At 37.5% G+C, this 17,805-nt stretch overlaps 2 protein-coding genes across 5 annotated transcripts in view; both read right to left on the minus strand.

The window, feature by feature from the left end:
• The window catches only part of tinagl1 (tubulointerstitial nephritis antigen-like 1), a 30,097-nt gene extending 26,642 nt beyond the window's left edge, over window positions 1–3,455 (minus strand). The window contains exons 1-2 of the mRNA XM_077506590.1: window positions 3,314–3,455; window positions 2,723–2,819 (exon numbers count right to left, since the gene is read on the minus strand). The gene's annotated coding sequence lies outside the window, so the exon portion shown is untranslated. The remainder of the gene's footprint in view (window positions 1–2,722; window positions 2,820–3,313) is intronic.
• A 150-nt stretch (window positions 3,456–3,605) lies between these two features.
• kcnq4 (potassium voltage-gated channel subfamily Q member 4) overlaps window positions 3,606–17,805 on the minus strand; it is a 34,745-nt gene continuing 20,545 nt past the window's right edge. Inside the window, exons 6-16 of one of the 4 annotated variants that reach the window (XM_077506588.1) lie at window positions 16,881–16,991; window positions 16,699–16,794; window positions 16,540–16,628; window positions 15,225–15,374; window positions 14,277–14,297; window positions 13,967–14,023; window positions 10,012–10,241; window positions 9,845–9,944; window positions 6,816–6,947; window positions 6,601–6,739; window positions 3,606–5,878 (exon numbers count right to left, since the gene is read on the minus strand). In XM_077506588.1, coding sequence (XP_077362714.1) covers window positions 5,687–5,878; window positions 6,601–6,739; window positions 6,816–6,947; window positions 9,845–9,944; window positions 10,012–10,241; window positions 13,967–14,023; window positions 14,277–14,297; window positions 15,225–15,374; window positions 16,540–16,628; window positions 16,699–16,794; window positions 16,881–16,991 — 1,317 coding nt within the window. In that variant the 3' untranslated portion in view covers window positions 3,606–5,686. The remainder of the gene's footprint in view (window positions 5,879–6,600; window positions 6,740–6,815; window positions 6,948–9,844; window positions 9,945–10,011; window positions 10,242–13,966; window positions 14,024–14,276; window positions 14,298–15,224; window positions 15,375–16,539; window positions 16,629–16,698; window positions 16,795–16,880; window positions 16,992–17,805) is intronic. The other 3 variants (XM_077506585.1, XM_077506586.1, XM_077506587.1) reach the window with 3 other exon arrangements.

Raw genomic sequence — 17,805 nt, forward strand, 5'->3', positions numbered from 1 at the left:
TTGAAAATATGGCGGAAGATGTTCCCACAACAAAAAAAAAAAAAAAAAAAAAAAACAAAAAAAAAAACAGTCTCGGTCGCTTTGCTTTGTCTTAAACTCGATTTGTTGCCGTTTGCCCGTCTGTCACCTTTCATTCACATCGATTGCGCAAGCTCCAATTTCACAATCAATATTAGTTGCTGACAGCAGACGCGACAGAATCGTCATCATCAGTCATGGAAATTTAGTTTGAAAAGGGCAAAAAAAAAATAAATAAATAAAAATAAAATGTTGCTTGTCAGCAAATTGTTTGGCTTTAATGTTGAACAAAAGTCAGCGTCGCGTGGCAAAAAACGGTGACATATTAAACGAGAAAGTTAACAGGCTGCTTCCTGCTTCACTTGGATAACGGAAGACACAATCATTTTTCATTCTGTGGAAAGGCGGAATAAAAAGACAAAATACAAATTGTTGTCTTTTAAAAATTGTTAAAAAAAAAAAAGAATTAAAAAGACATTTCTAAATCCATAATTGTATCCACATGGGAACCAAATTTGACATGGATCCCGCTCGGACTCTAACCAACAGACGGCGATCAATAAAGAGCTCAGGTGGTTTTTGTCGACTCCCCCCATTGTCACCCGTCCAATGTGGCGTCCCACAGGGAAGGATGCAGCGGGGGGTCTTACCAGGAATCGTTCCTGGCCCATCCCGAGCAAATACATCAAAAAACGCGTGAAAGAGTCTTCCGAATATAGAAGCAGATCTGATTGACAGACATTTGACATTTTTTTGTGATCGGTTGTACGATCAATTTGCAGATCAATTTTTGCCATTCAATTGTTATTGCATGCTTTTTAAATGTGCGTCAGTTATGTTTTGATCGTTTTAGAACCCAAATGTTGCATTCCACCCGTGACTTGTTACTGAATCACTTGTTAGTAAAACTTTACCAAGCAACACGCTGCTCTGACTCATTTTTGTTTGAAATGCTAATTTTAGCGCAAAAGCACGTTTGCCAAAACGAGGCGATCTCGGCGGAGGGATCACTTTTGATGTCATTTGGTCGTCTTAAGCATCAAAACACGCTCGGTGCTGTCAGAAGACATCCGCTCCGTTTGTTTGTCCTCTCGGCCGGGCCAAGCGTCGGAATGCCTGCGGGACCATCGGGGCGTCACGTGACCCAAACCGTCGCCGTGGCGATGGGACAAACAGTTCACAATTTGGAGGAGGAGGCGTAAATGTCAAGAGTTGAATGGAAGGATGAATCTTATGGGAATAAAATGCCAATTTGTGTCGCAGGTTTTTTTAATATTTGCTAAGCCACGCCCCCGACGAAATTCAGATCAGCCAATCACAGCCTGGCAAAGGAAAAACAAGGTCCTGCTCTTTTATTTGTACTATTTTTGAAAGCTGATTACGGTTTAATGAGTTTTTTCACGTAATCGTTTTTCAACAACAGACGTGTCTGTGCGTCCTAAAGGTAAGGAATGCACGAGTATCACCCGTAAACTAAAGTCCCTCCCCCTTCCTCCCCCTTTGCGTGTTGCCGCTCGCATTCCCCGCATACTTGAGTTACGCTATCGGCGCGTGTGTGGAAGCAAAGGCAAAACAAACAAAAAAGATTTGGAGGGAGGGAGACACAACAAAATGAACGGGATTCTTCAGACCCGAAATACTTTTCGATGTTACGCTTTGAAGACAACGTTTTGTTGTTGACATACTGTAGTACACCTGAACTGGATATGAACTTTCAAGCGAATGTCAGGGTAAATGTCAAGGACCTGCACGTTTTTTTTTGTTTTTTTTGCTTCATTTGCTGCTCAGAAGACTGAAAAAGAAATACTTTTTGAAACTTTTCCTCACAGTTACCTTTTTTTTGTGGAGTGAAAAATAACTGGAATTGAATATTATACTCCGCCAGAACTTACAATTAGGTAATATATATATATATATATATATATATATATATATATATATATATATATATATATATATATATATGTAATAATAATGCCGGTCAAATTGACCCGTTTCAAAGCTAAAAAAAAATAAAATAAAATACTTGAATATTAAAGTCCCTCCAGAACTGACATCTAATGTAAGTCACAATGTCCAAAAATCGCTTTGTTATGCTGTGGGTCAAATTGACCCAAGCTAATATCACAAATAAACTAACTAAAATGTCACTGCAAAACTAATAGTGAGGTAAAAACAATAATTATGTTTATTTCCATTTATATATATATATATATATATATATATATATATATATATATATATATACAATAATAATAATAATGACAGCAAATGGAAATTTCGCTGTGAAACTAATAGTGCGATATAAACAATAATTGGATTTAAAAAAAAAATAATTAATTTACTTTGGGATAATTCACATGCTCGGGTTGAATTGACCCATTTCAGAGTAAGAAAAAAGTAATAAAGTAATTTTTGGGTATGAAACAATTTCATATTGTTAGTAATGGACACAATTATTTGATTGTGATTCATTTTTTCCCCCCTTTGTCATTTCTGATATTTTAGTGTAATTATAAAAACAACGGTTAAATTGACCCAAGGTCATGACTGCTGTTGTAAGTGAAACAAAGAGAACTCAAATCTGATTGGCTGCTTAGCAGGCCCTGTTCATAATCTCCTTTCCTGACTCAATTCTATTTGAATCTCATTTTTTGATCCCCCCCCACCCAGAGCATTTAGTCACATGATCATTTCGATCCACCTGGTGGTTGCGATGAAACGTCCAATGTCGCCCTCTGGTGGTCAGCCTCGTAATCACCCGCTTCCGGTTCCGTCGCCGTCCATTCAGGTGATCGATACTACAAAAAAAAGACAATCAAGTTCAATGACCTCACACTGATGAGCAAACTTAGAAGTGAGCTTGTCAAGTCACCGATTTGATTGGAATTTCTCTTCCTCTACAATTTCTTATTATATTATATATATATATATATATATATATATATATATATATATATATATATATATATATATATATATATACATAATATTTTTATAACAGACACGCAACAGTCACACTCACAGGACAAGATATTAGGTAAACTTTCACACTCTTGTGGGACTCAAACTTGACTTCAATATTGAACCATTCTTAAAAAAAAAAAAGAAGAAGAAAATGGCCTTCAGCTGTTGAATGCCACTTGAAAACTAAACACAAAAAGACAATTACACTTTGTAACAACAACCACACAACCTTACAAGTCTACCAGTTCGATGCTAGCGATAATTAGCATATTTTTGGTATTTAAAAGTAATGAAAACTAATTTGCGTTATCAATATAGCAGTACTCACGTTCACATATTCTTTATTCTGCGCATCGAACGACCAGTATTAGTGCTGCACTGATGACTTGAGTTCCATGGCGAAACTTTGCTGCCAACGCTGCTCCCACACCCTAAAACGAAAACTCAGAAATTCAAATCTGGTGAATTTGCTTGGAGGAGTTGTGGTGAAAAGACACAAACAAAAACAGAAGCTCCAAACCAAAATGGCCGACAAGCAGCTTGTTTCACAGCATGGGTCCTGTTTCTATTTTCGTGCATGCAAACATTTTTTTGAACAAATGAGAGCTTGGACAAGCACACAGTCTAAAGATGTTTTTATTGAAACAAATAAATTAATAAGTTAGTCACGTCAGCTACTTCTACTCTCGGCAGACGCACGACATCATCATCATCATCATCATCATCATCATCATCTTCAAGTGCGGGAATCGGCTACATCGCTTGGAAGGAGGTGGAAGACTGTCGGAGTGTAGCTTAGCATTGCTAGCTTAGCATTTTATTGCTTTCTTCAGTGTGTGTGAGATCGCTATTGGAAGGACTGCGCAGAGCTGGAATGTCAAAATGGCGGCAAGTCAGCGTCGACGTCATGAGCGGTCATGAGCGAGAGAACGTGCAGAGAGAGAAAAAAAAAAAAGGGGAAAAAACGAAAGACATGCAAAGGCATTCAGGCAGGCAATCGCTCGCTCGCTCTCGCACGCTTTTAGCGCCCTCCAGTGGCCTCAGAGGTAGTTGCGCAATGCCCGGTGGGTTCGGATTGGTAAGTGTTGTTCGTCTCGAGAGGCACACCTGTGCAATAACACTGCGAGATCCAATGAAAGAATCCTGCCTGGATTTCTGAAATAAAAGCCTGCAGGTATTAATTTGCTCAATTTGAGGGATTTATGTGAGGTTGTTTATCAGAAAGGAAAAATGCATTTTTTTTTTTTTTTTTTTTTTTTTTTTTAACGGTTATTTTCACAAGTATAAATAAAGAAAATAAAAAATATAGCTGAAATAGTTATTGGCTTCATTCATTTACGCAACTGCAGAGAAAAAAAATTTATTTGTGTGGTAAGGCGTTTACCAGTTAAAAAAAAAAAAAAAGTTTTTATTCATGTTAACACATTAAGAGACTGCCTGCATTTTCTTAAAATATTTTATTGAACATTATTATTATTTATATTTATTTAATAGTATAATAATAGGAGTGATCATTTACAGAACTACGGCAAATACCAGTTGCTTATTCGGGGGTAATGTGATCGTTTAATTAAGATGTATTTATTCATTTATTTCAAAATGCATTACTTTTCACACATCATGCAGGAATTAAAATACTTCAATCTGAAATTGTTTCTGGGCAAGGGGAGTTTATTTACTGGAGATTTTTTAGGAGTTGATTCAAGTAAGGTGCTGCGATTGGCTGGCAACCAGTCCAGGGTGCCCCCCCGCCTACTGCCCAGAGCCAGCTGAGATAGGCGCCAGCAGCCCCCGCGACCCTTGTGAGGAATAAGCCGTCAAGAAAATGGATGGATGGATAAAGTAGGGTGTCGAAAATTAAGAGCATTAATTGCAAAAACAAAAAATGCATTCTGTATTCTTTTTTTTTCTTTTTACATTTTTTTTTTAATTAAAAATATGAAAGTCAAATAAGCAAGAAGCATGGGATTTAATTGATGTATGGCATTTACTAAAGATTTTTTTTATTTTTCAGTTATGTTATTGGATCTCGGAATTTAAAAGTGCAGGTGTACCTCATATGACCAATCAATTGATGCGTCGACTGATAAAAAGAAAAAAGAAAAAAAAGTTTGTTTTCTTTTTTTTCTTTTTTTTTTTTTAAATATTTCCTAACTTTTTACAAGTCATATTTACAATATGGGAATCTAACCGACGTGCGGGTCCTTATAGAAGATGCCACATGCAACTTTTTGTTCTTGGCGACGTCTCGTAATGCCGCAAATACGTCAACATGGCTCCGGCGTGCATGATGACAAACAGGAAGTGATGTTTTTTCTATTTTTTTTTTGCATGTGGGCTAAGAGCCTTACATTCATCACAATATTCTAAAAAACAAAAACAAAAAAACCCAAAGGAAAAAAAAACAAAACTTTTTTTTTTTTTTGTACCGAGTACCAACACCTCTTAGTACAGTGCGCCATCTACTGGCAAGGATGACTTATTCAACGTCAGATTTTGTTTTTCCTGGTGGCTGGTATCGAGTACCTTGAAAAAAGGCCATTACCCGGCATCGGTACTCACCCAGTCATTTTTTTGTTTGAATACCCTTTGAGAACATACCTGTGCAATTTCTATTCGGTGTACCTTTTGGGGGATTTTGCGTGCATGGGTGGCCCAAAAAAAAATTCAAATAAATAATAATCCTAAGAATAAGATGTCGCTAGCAATCCAAGGTGTCGCTGTGGGACTGCGAGAGCGTGTTGGCGGAGGGGAAGAGGTCTCTTTGGTCGCTGGGGCTGTGGTAGTCGGACGTGAGCTCGCCATCCGGCGCCAGCTGCAACGACGAGCCTTTCTTCAGGCACGACGAGTACAAGCTGAGCAGCACGTCCAGCTTGTTCTCGATGGACTGAATCTGGAGCAGACGGCGTTTAGACGGGGTAAGGTGGACATTTTATTTTAGTTTTTATTTTTAACACAAAATAATGATACAAACTAGGGATGTAACGATATCAAAATATCACGATACGATATCACGATATGATACGATAACTATCACGATATTGTGGGGAAGTTTGCGAAATAAAAAAAAAAAAGTCACAATATTGTGAAAAGAAAATTCATACTAAAAAAAAAATGTGCTTATACAGCAATGAAAAATATTATAAAAATATATAAATATATGTATTGAGGCACTTACTAAAAAAAATAAAAGATTCACAAGCATATTACTTTCCCCTTCATCTGACCATAAGCGTGGATTTGAAACATATAAGGGCCAAAACATGCCTGGTGAAAATTAAACTGCATTAAAAAAAAACAACAACAACAAAAAACTAGCCACTAGGGGGTGCTAGAACATCACTTCTCTGCGACACACTTTCAAACTTGTCCTTATTCCGGTTCATATAAAAATAAATCGACTTAAAATCACATTTAAAATCATCCCCAAAGAATGATGAATGATATTTTTGCTAGATTTAGTAAACATAAAATGTACTTTCAGTTAGTTTGTGTTTTCAAAAGCATTTTTGTGTTTATTTTATTTCATTAACAAAATTGTTTTTTGAATTATAGTTTTTTTTTTTTTTTCCCATTCGTTTGAGTTGACTAAAATAACCTCGGTGACGAGCGCACCTGTTTCTCCACTTTGACCACGCGTCCCATCATGCTCAGCTCATCCAGAGAGTCCAGTTCCGGCGGCATCTTCTCGCCCTTTTCCGGCCGCGCCTTCTTGTCGGGCGGGACGGCGCCTCGCCCGATGATCTGGTCCACCCTGGTCCACGCGAAGCCACATCATCAGAAACAGATTCGTTTCTTAGGATTATTATTACGGTGATAACGGATCCTACCGCATCTGCAGGCTTTTGATGCGGCCCAGCATGTCGAGGTGGCCCGCCGAGTACTGCTCGATGACGTCCTTCACGTCGTACGGACGCAGCGTCTCCTTGAACTTTCGCTTGGCCACGAGGAATTTCAAAATCCTGCCACCAAAAGAGAAGCGTTGGTTTGCTCGTTTCTCGCCGCTCACAACGCTCACAATTAAACAATAAAAGCCCCGCCGTGTAAGATTAATTACAGTATCCAATGACCTTATCGTTCACAAACAGGCCCGTCAAAAAGAGCGAAAGGCGTGCGTGCGTGCGTGGGCGTATATTGTGATGATGAGGATGAAGATGAGACATTTGGCTTATCGAGGATTTGCTGCTTCAGCAAGTCGGGGAAGCGGCGGCGGCGGCGGCCAGCGACGCTAAATGGGATGCACCGTCGCAGCTGCTAACTGATATTCAAAGAGAAGATCCGAATGAACAGGTTGGCAAAGCAAAAAAAAAAAAAAAAAAAAAAAATTTTGAAAAAATGAGTGCATTGTTCCCTCGTTTATCGCGGGTTCATCTTTCTCTGTTTCGCAGATTTTTTTTGCAGCAGTTTTTTTTGTTGGTCTTTACGCAGCCATATCTCTCGAACCCTACATCCGACCGGGGAAACACGGGCATCAGCGGATTCGTCTCGACGAGACCTTTCCAACGGTGTTCGTCCCGTCGGCCCACGACATTGCATTCCGGAGAAAATATATACTGGGCTGAATAACAAGTAAATTAAAAACACATACTTTGAATGAGAAAAAAATACTGTAAATGAAAAAACAACAAATGAATCAAAAAGCATTTATAATAAACTAAAAATCCTGAAAAAATGAAAAAACAAATGGAAAAAATAAATAAATATATATATATATATATATATATATATATATATATATATATACACACACATACATACATATATATATATATCGGTAATTAACGAGAATTATGATTTTCATTATCGCAAGTACTTGTTGGAATGTAACACCCGCGATAAACGAGGGAAACACTGTATACTTGATAAAAGTTGACCCCACCTTTAGCTATTAATAACCTACATATGAGCGGCTAATTACAACCTGATTGCATGAAATTGGACAGATCTGGTTTCGGAATATGGTCAGCGTAAACACACAATATGGATTCAAATTGGTTTGACATCTCTGCTTCTGACCAAAGATACACAACCTGGATCCAAATGAGTTTGACAACAGATTCAGTTTTGTTCACATCTGACACGCATATACTGTAGCTGCCTGGATGTGGAAACGCACAATCTGGATCAGATCTGATATAAGCTGGTTTGACAACACAGCTTCTCACCTTGCGATTTAAACAAACCGAACTAATGTTTTGCAGATGTATTGGTGTCTCAGCAGGGCGACTGTAAACACAATATGGATTACATCTAGACTCATCTTACTACATACAAATAGTGAGCTTTGTTCACATCGGATAAGGATTTAACAGAAACTATAGATGCATGCAACACACAACCTAGAGCGGATCAGGATTTAAATCTGTTTGACATCACAGTTTGGTGAGTTATGGAGAGATACAGTTTAAGTGTCAATGTAATTTCGGTGTAAACACAATCCGGATCAGATTTAGATTCAAATTAGTTTGACATCAAACCAGATAACATTGGCCATTTTTTGTATTTATACTGTCCATTGCATCATTTTGATGACATCATCAACATGCGGCAAAAAGTAACAGAAGGTTCTCTTACCAAAAGCGTAAACAGGAAGTGGCGGCCAAACAATGAAGAGAAGAACCTCTTGCTTGTCCGCGGTAATCTGATAGCTTGCTTTTTTAATTTCTTTCTAAATTTATTTCGCAATTCAGCAAAGGGTAGCTTTTGGCTTTGGTTACTGATACTCGTCCTCCCCTGCGCCGTCGCTCGTTTACCTGCCGACGCTTTGAAATTCAACACACGCCGGCCAGTTTGTTCTCACAGAGGCAGCAAATATACTGCAAGAGCATCACATCACATACCCTAAAGTGAGAATGCGACAAAAATGGACCGTGAACAAGAATGGCGGGCGAAGACCTCCCCCAAGGCCAAACAAGACGCACCAAGTATGCAGTATTTGATACCATTCAGCCCGTTCAAAATCATGAGTACATAAGTTTGTTGTAGCAATACATACAGGATGTGAGATTTTTCCATAATTAAGATAACTTGAGAGAACGTAAACAAGTCAATATATGTATGACTTGAACAAGGTATTTGAGGTGTGGTGTTGACGAGCATTTCCATATCCATAATAATCATACTGACGGACATTTTAATTAAACGGGATTTGCTTTCACTAGTGTAAACGCATATTCTGGATTTGATCCAGATTGAAATCAGTTTGACGTTGGGCATTTTGACATTACTTATGTCAGAATTTTATGTTGACTGACATCTTGAAAGGGATTTGCTTTGGCTAGTGTAAATGCAGAATCTGGATCTGATCCAGATTGAAATCAGTTTGACGTTGGGCATTTTGACATCACTAATGTCAGAATTTTATGTTGACTGACATCTTGAAGGGGATTTGCTTTGGCTAGTGTAAGCGCCTAACCTGGATCTGATCCAGATTGAAATCAGTTTGACATCACTCATGTCACAATTTTCTGTTGACTGACATCTTGAAAGGGATTTGCTTTGGCTAGTGTAAGCGCCTCACCTGAATCTGATCCAGATTGAAATCAGTTTGACATCACTCATGTCACAATTTTTTGTTGACTGACATCTTGAAAGGGATTTGCTTTGGCTAGTGTAAGCGCCGAACCTGGATCTGATCCAGATTGAAATCAGTTTGACATCACTCATATCACAATTTTATGTTGACTGACATTTTAAAAGGGATTTGCTTTGGCTAGTGTAAATGCCTAATCTGGATCTGATCCAGACTGAAATCAGTTTGATGTTGGCCATTTTGACATCACTCGTGAGAATTTTATGTTCCTGTAAATTGGCATTCGAAGTGAGTCCTTAGCAGAAGGTTCTCGTGTGTCCCACTCACCTGACGGCTCGTATGAGCGTCTTGACGGCGGGAATGACCTCGTCCGCGGCCACGTCGCAGTAGCCTCTGTCCTCCACGCTGTCCTCGCCCAGACCCTCCACTGGGGACACACGCGTCAGCACGTGGAGTAGGCACGGGGAAAAGGACGGGCAATTTTTACGCGCTACCGTCGACGGGAGGGCGAGCTTTGAGCCGCAGCGACGTCCGGAAGCGAGTGCGGTCGTTGAAGCTCCAGCTCTTCTGCACCTTGCCGGGGCTGGCCGCCTCGGGGACGTTCTCCTGGCTGGGCGAGCGCTTCACGGCCGGGCCCGCCGCCTGGGGCGACGCCTTGTTCCGGATCACCTGTGCCGAGCGGGAGTTGTTCATCCGGATCCGGTCCCGGAAGCCCAGTTTACTGCTGGTGACCGACAGGGGAAGGAGGAGTAAGATTTGGTTTTGCATTGCGACACACAATCTTTTTTTTTTTTTTTTTTTTTCTCCCCCTTTCAGGATCGGGAGGGTCAATGCTGCTCGGGATGCAAGGAATGCAGAGAAACAAAAATCAGATCAAGATTTCATTAGTTTCATTAGTTAAAGAGGAAGTCAACCTTTAACATTTCTCTCACTAGTCTAAACGTGATATTTTAATTAATATTACATTTGTGGACTCCATCTCAGGGGGGCGGCCATTTTGCCACTTGCTGTCGACTGAAGATGACCTCACAGTTGCTCAGGCAACGACCAATCACAGTTCACTTGTTTTCCGAAGCTGAGCTGTGATTGGTTGTCACCCGAGACCTGAGCAACCGTGATGTCATCTTCAATCAACAGCAACTGGCAAAATGGCCGCCCCCTGAGATGGATGAAAACGGCTGGATTTTGCTTCATAACTCATATTCCACAAATGCAATATTAACCAAAATACCGTATATAGACTAGTAGGGCTGCATACAACATAATATTGTAAAAAAAAAAAGAAAATAAAAAATTGGGCAACAGGAACCATGCTCCCACTGATCTCACACAACTCAGCAGATGCTGGAAAACGCCGTCAGAATAAAAAGACGCGCTCTTTTTAATCGCATCACCGGAGAGATTAAAAGCATTCAAATCGACTTCAAAGTGCACACGCACAAAAGTGAACACACACGCTTGGAAATAAAGCAAGTCAAGAAAAAAAACGCAAACTAGCGACATTGCGAAAGTGCAGACACGCATCTTATTGGAGGAAACCGCGATATACTCTTTCTGTGTGCATGAAATTGTCACCAGTGGGCTGTGAAAAGTCAGCAAGGTTTCAAAACATGGCCACACAAATGCAGGTACGTCCTTAGAAAAAGTAGACACACCCCTGTTCAAATGCTAGCTTTTTGTGGTTAAAAAAATCTATATTCCTTTTTCATGTAAAATATTCAAAAGTAAAAGTTGATTTTGACTAGACATGTTTTCACTTGTGATGCTTTTTAACATAAAATTACATTTTTCGTTTCATTCTACCTAGAACACTTCACATAACATTCTGACTTTTCTTCATTTAACAAATAAAATAATTTTTTTTCACACATAATACAACTTTTTTTCAAACGTTAAATGACATTTTCGGGTCATAATACAACAACGTATATATGTTAAACATTTTTTAAATGTTCTTAATGATACAACTTTAACTTAAAATGCAATTTGTATGTCATATTAAGACTTTAAATATAATAATTTTCTTTGCTATTATTTTTAATGTAAAATTATTTTTTATCTTAAAAATTATTATTTACAAGGCTCCAGGTAACATACAAATTTTTTCCACTTAACACATTTTTCTTGAAAAATATATGTCTATAATATTAAGACTTTAAATAAAAATTAATATCAAATATTTTATATTAATGTAAAATTAATTTTCATCTTAAAAAATATTATTTACAAGGCTCCAGGTAACATGCATTTTGAAAAAATATGTCTGCCATATTAAGGCTTTAAATAATTTTCTTTGCTATTAATTTTTAATGTAAAATTATTTTTCATCTTAAAAATTATTATTTACAAGGCTCCAGGTAACAAATGAATTTTTTCCACTTATAACATTTTTCTTGGAGAAAAAAAAAAAAAAAAAAAAAAAAAAAAAAAAAAAAAAAGACTTTTTTTATTACGTTTTTTAAACATAAAGTTGACTTTTTTCAAAATATTAAAACATTTCATTTCAGACTACTACTACAGTACAACCATTTTTTTTCATCGTTTCATTTCCACTTTTTTCCTCTTGTAATTTTTTTGCAGTACGAGTCCAGCGTTTGCTCTCTCAAGTTTTTTCTTTCCAGATTTCTTTTTTTCCATATAAAACTACCAACAAATTATATAACCTGTACAACTCAAGTGAAAAGCCTACTAGAACATCTGGAGTTTATTTTGAGTTGTGTCTCAACATACAAATTCTTCCCAGCATTTGTGTGGCGGGCCTGGTGGAGCGTGAGATGATTTTTGGCGGCAAATGTCCATGCAAAGAGAAACACGAGCGCACTTAAGAGCTGGTAAATAATAAAGAAAGAAAAGTGAGGCATGCTGAATGATTTATACGCCAGTGCCCACTTCTCATTAGACATGCTGGACTCGTCGCGCTCGTAAAAAAATAAATAAATACATAAATAAATACATTAAATTAAATATGGGCGACTTCCGCTGCGTGCTCAGCACATGCGTACTATGTATTGAAGCTTTCCATATATATATATATATATATATATATTTTTTTTTTTTTATTTTTTTTTTTTTATTTTTTTTTTTTAAAGAGCTGCAACCCAAAGCAAAGTAGGATTGCAAAACTTTTCGTCACGTTAAGGGTAATCAATTTTAGTTGAACAATTACGGACCAGAGAAAATTTGGTCTAATTGCGCAAATGCTGAAGTTTTTTTTTTCCTCTCTCTCTTTTTTTGTTTTTTGTTCTTTTTTTTGTGTATCAAAAACATGGTACTATTTTATATTTAATTTATTGCATCTTTTGAATCCAATAAAATGTTCTCAGGCTTCACACAGGCATAGGAATGTATTCCAATTTTGATTGAATTAAATTTAATTATTATTTAATTCTTTAAGATCATTTTTGGTTGTATTTGCTGTAATTAAATGTTAAACAATTGTATACATTTGTATTTATTATTTCATTTTTACTGTTATTTACTAATGCAATTAAAGGAATAGTTTTAAATATTTAAAAAAATAAATGTTATGAAATAACTTTCAAAATTGTATAATATTTTTGATTGTAATGAATTATGTAGCAAGTGCCAACGATTGTGTGCACTTTAAAAAAAAAAAAAAACATTTTCAGGATCTATTTGTCATGACCTGGGTCGCATGCGCCAGAGTTCACGACCTGTTAGGCGTCTGTTTAGGTACTGATGTAACAAGTGTCTTGTTTACAAAACGTGATGTTCTTGATGTCAACCTTTAATCCTTTAGGTGACGTCTGGACCTATGTGATGTCGTTCTTTAGTCCTTTCCGATCCACTGTCGGTAGGTGCAGTCTGAGAATTGTGTGTGGCTTGCCGGATTATTATTATTATTATTGTCCAACTGTTTCTGTGTACTGCTCTCTTAGTTTCTGCTTCTCGATGTGAATAAATAGATAAAATGTTATTTTTGTCTGCATCTTGGGGTCCAACACCTCAGTACACAACAGTCTTATTGTAACGAATAAAATGTTGTAAATGTTAAAATACAGTTTTAAAAATTCAAATGAATCATATGTATTGAAAAAATATATATATTGTAATGTACTGGAAAAAAATGTACATAATTTAAAAAATATATAGAGTCTAAGACTAAAATTTAGTTAAAAAAAATTAAATAAAATTAGATAATAGATCATTATGTAAAAAAGTAAGAGAGTAATAGTGTTTAATAGGTTTATTAATTTTATTATTTTACATTCTTGTGATCTACGATTTGTTTGTTCAATCTTACAAATGCAGAAGATTTTTTATTTATTTTTTTTTTTTTTAAATCAGCCAATCAAGCATTCCGACATTCAAGCCCCGATTTTCTCCGTAAAACGTTGACCGACGGCTCTGTCCCGCCGAAACGGGTGCAGCAGGCAAAGCGATTGAGGATCAAAGGTCAAAGGTGATGCACAGGCCGCGCGTGAATACCTCTGCTTGCGTCCGGCATGAATCCGGAAGAGACTGCGCTTTTTAGCGAGGACTTGACTGGAAGGAGGAGACACACAAGGCAAAGTGGGTGTGGAGCGGTTAGGATGGTGGGGGGGGGTCTCAATATTGCCCCATACCAAATAGATTTTGGTGGGGGGGGGCTCATGCAGGACACCTCAAGAGTATATCCGTCAACATCAACAACAATTCCTCCAAACACGGCAACAACTTTTAACGGCTAATCTTCAGGAAATGAGGCAAGCAGAAAGCGGCAAGGCCCCAAAATGGCGGCCGATGACGAAGCACAAACCTGCACGGCGCTTCGGGCCTCCTGACGAGGACGACGACGGCAGGAAGGGGGTGCGATTTGGTGGGGGAGGGGTCATGATGGTGACCGCGAAGAGGAAAAAAAGAAGGGGGGAAGAAGAGTGACAAGCGGTGAGGATGAGGATGATGAGGACGAAGATGAAGACAAAAGATGGAGACACTGACAAAACGTCAAATGAAGCAACATTCAAGATCTCAAATGAGATTTGCTGTGAGGGGTTTCAAGCCCACTTTTTGCAGGGTGCAACTGGTTACACCCCCCAAAAAGTGGATTTAGAAAACAAAAATGAGGAATAGATTCATTTCAGCAAAATTATCTGACAATAGCAGAACATTTTGACTCTTTAGAAAAAAAGGGGAAAACCAAAAAAAAAACTGTGGAAAATTTAAACTAAAAATAAATAAATAAATAATTATTATTATTATTATATTATATATATTTTTTAATTTAATTAATTTAATTAAATTTTTTTAAAGACAGTAGCAGAAAAAAATTACTTCTAAAAAAGGGTAAACAAAAAAACAAAAAAAATGTAAAAAATTTCAAACTAAAAAAAATGAATTATAGCTTTAAATTAAGTTAATTAAACTTTTAAAAAATTATATACTACCTGCACCTACCATTCATAATCACATTTTTTCTGAGCTTATTAATATAAATAATAAAATCTCAAAAACAAGTTTTAATACATAAAATTGCCTGTCCAATTTTACAATTCCCTTCGAAGATCATTTTGCTTTCAATTAAATATTCCTCATTCATGACATTTTGCACAATTATTATTATTTTTTGTTAAAGCCGAGTTCTTGCAGTGTAAACAACAGAGTTAGTGCGTTAAAATCGCTGTTAGACGCACGGCAACACGCAAGCTCGGCTGTGTGGGCGTGCGTGTGCGTCCCTGTCAGGTGGGCAGCGGCGCGAGGTGCCTACCTGTCCCCCGACATATAGGGGGCACTGTAGGGCCGCAGCCCCGACAGCGGCACGTGGTGGAAGTTGGCGCTGTACGGCGGCGGCGGCGGCGGCGCCTTCTTGGGGGCGTTGCGCTGCCGCTGGAGGTGACTGAACAGTAGCGTCAGTTCTCTGACGGCCACGTCGCACAAATAAACACAAAACATGACAAACAAAACAAAAAACAACACAACAGGGAATGAAGAAGGCAAAATGAAAACAGGCAAAAAAAAAAAAAAAGGCTAAAATCAGGGTTCTGGCGCTTAAAAGAAGATAACAGAGAAGACAGACACGGTGGTTGCGCAAGACGTGATTTTGAACAAAAAGTTCTACATTCAATTTTTTTAAAAAAAAATTGAAATTCACATGGAACCAATGAACAAAAGTCATGCAAAAGATTTTGTCATCAAAAATTCACATTTTTGCGATCAAAATTTGTGCTCACAAGCTATGTGAATTCTGATTACGTACGTTTTGTCATCAAAACTGATGCAAAAAAGCATCAAAATCGAAAATCATCGACATCTGTTCACTAAAAACTGCATTTGATAAGAGTTGTGCTTACAAGTTTGTCATCAAAAGTTCTGCAGATTTTTTTTTTTTTATGATCTGAAATCACACTCACTTTTGTTATCCAAAGTCATGTTCACATCTTTTTCTTACGGGAAGTTGGAAAAATGACGATTTATTTATTTATTTAGACTAAATTCAAGCGGACAACTTTTGGTTATCTGGATTCATGTTCATACACTTTTTGTTGGGCTTATTTATTCAACTTTAAAGCTTGATCAAATGCGTAAGCCACAAAGTAAACCAATTTTGTAGGTTGCTTTGTACAAAACAATTTGTGGGCATTTTAGAACAAAACAACCCAATTTTTATTCATATGGCAAATTTTTGGGGTTCAATGTAAAACCCTCAAAAAGTTTGGGTCAGTCCCCTTTTTTCAGCCAACTATTTTTCAAGTCCATCTTTGCGTTTTTAACGTGCGTCTCTGTGCTGCGTCTCCTTTTAAGCAAATTAGTCAAACGAATGAGAAAAAAAAAAGCACAATGTCAGAAAGTAAATCAAACAGAATCAAATGGTGGCGCCATCGGGAGATCATTGACAGTTATGAGGGAGGAGATCATTAAAAAAAAAAAAGCATGAGTCCGTGGGTGGGGGAGGGGCATATGCTGTATATGGATACTCGATGTGCAGTATGCGCGTATGCGCACGGGCGCGGCAGCGAACGCGACGCACGACACGCGCGCGTCGACCGAACGGGTCCGGACGACGTGAGGTCAGTCAAAAGTACCTGAAGGACGGCAGCATGCTGTCGTAGAAGTACCAGGTGGCCGTCAGGTACGAGTGCTTGGCGTCCGTCGAGTACAGGCGCCACGCCGCCTGGCCAACACGCAAACACACGCAAACAGATTTACGCGGTCGAGGCGACCGTGGCTGCGCTTTCGCTTACCTGGATGAGGTTGGCGGCGGGCATGCGCCGCTTCTCAAAGTGCTTTTGCCGGTGCTCCTCTTGAACCTTCAAGGCAAAGCCTGAGCCCAGAATTCCCTAACCAAAAAAACAAAAAAAAAGTGACGACAAATCGTAATAATAATGCAGAAATAATAATCCGAATAATTTGGATTGATACGGACAGCGGGCAGGGCAAAGAAGGAGACGCCCAGGAGAGCAAAGCCGGCCGCCAGCAGACGACCTTGCCACGTGCGAGGGATCTTGTCGCCGTAACCGATGGTGGTCAACGTGATCTGAAAAGTCCGAAAAATAGAAATGACAATTTTTCAAACATTTTTCACATCATGGTTCAACGTATACCATTTATTTCCGAATAGAAAATAAATCAAATAAAATATGGTAATTTAAAAAATATTTGGTACTTTGTATGTACCTTTTTCTTTTTATGAATTGATTTCAACCATTTATCTCTGCAAAGGGAGAATTAAATAAAAAATAAAACAAAACATAAAACACTAATACTAAGTTACTTTCAGCTTTAATATACTACATACATAAAAATAAAACAACAAATATTACTATGTTTTATAATTGTTTGTAATTACTTTGAACTAAAAATGCATATTACTAATCTGAATTTTTATTGCAATTACGAAATGCAGAATTACAGTATTAGTGATGAATACTATAAGGTATATAATAAGCCATTTTAAATATTTTTAATGAGTCAATGCCAGCTATTATGGTAGTTTAAAAAAAAAAAAAAAAGAATTTAAAACATTGCATTAAACAAAAAAACAAAAATAAGAAAATTACAAAGAATAAATATTAATGGGACAAAAATCTGAATAAAATGCATAAAAATAACTACACAGATAATGGGGCAGGAAAAAAAACTTTAAATGAAAAAATAATAGAGAAAATATATTTACAAAAAAAAGAAAATGTAAGGAAGGAAATGAAGTTAAAATAATAATAATAATAATAATAAATGCATCCATAATTGCTTAGGCCAGTGGTGTCAAAATCGGGTCCTCGAGGGCCTGAGTCCTGCATGTTTTCGAGGTTCCCCACATTCAACACAGCTGATTCATATTTAAGCCAATC

The sequence above is a fragment of the Festucalex cinctus genome, chromosome 19 (assembly GCF_051991245.1).
Source record: "Festucalex cinctus isolate MCC-2025b chromosome 19, RoL_Fcin_1.0, whole genome shotgun sequence".
Taxonomy (NCBI): Eukaryota; Metazoa; Chordata; class Actinopteri; order Syngnathiformes; family Syngnathidae; genus Festucalex; species Festucalex cinctus.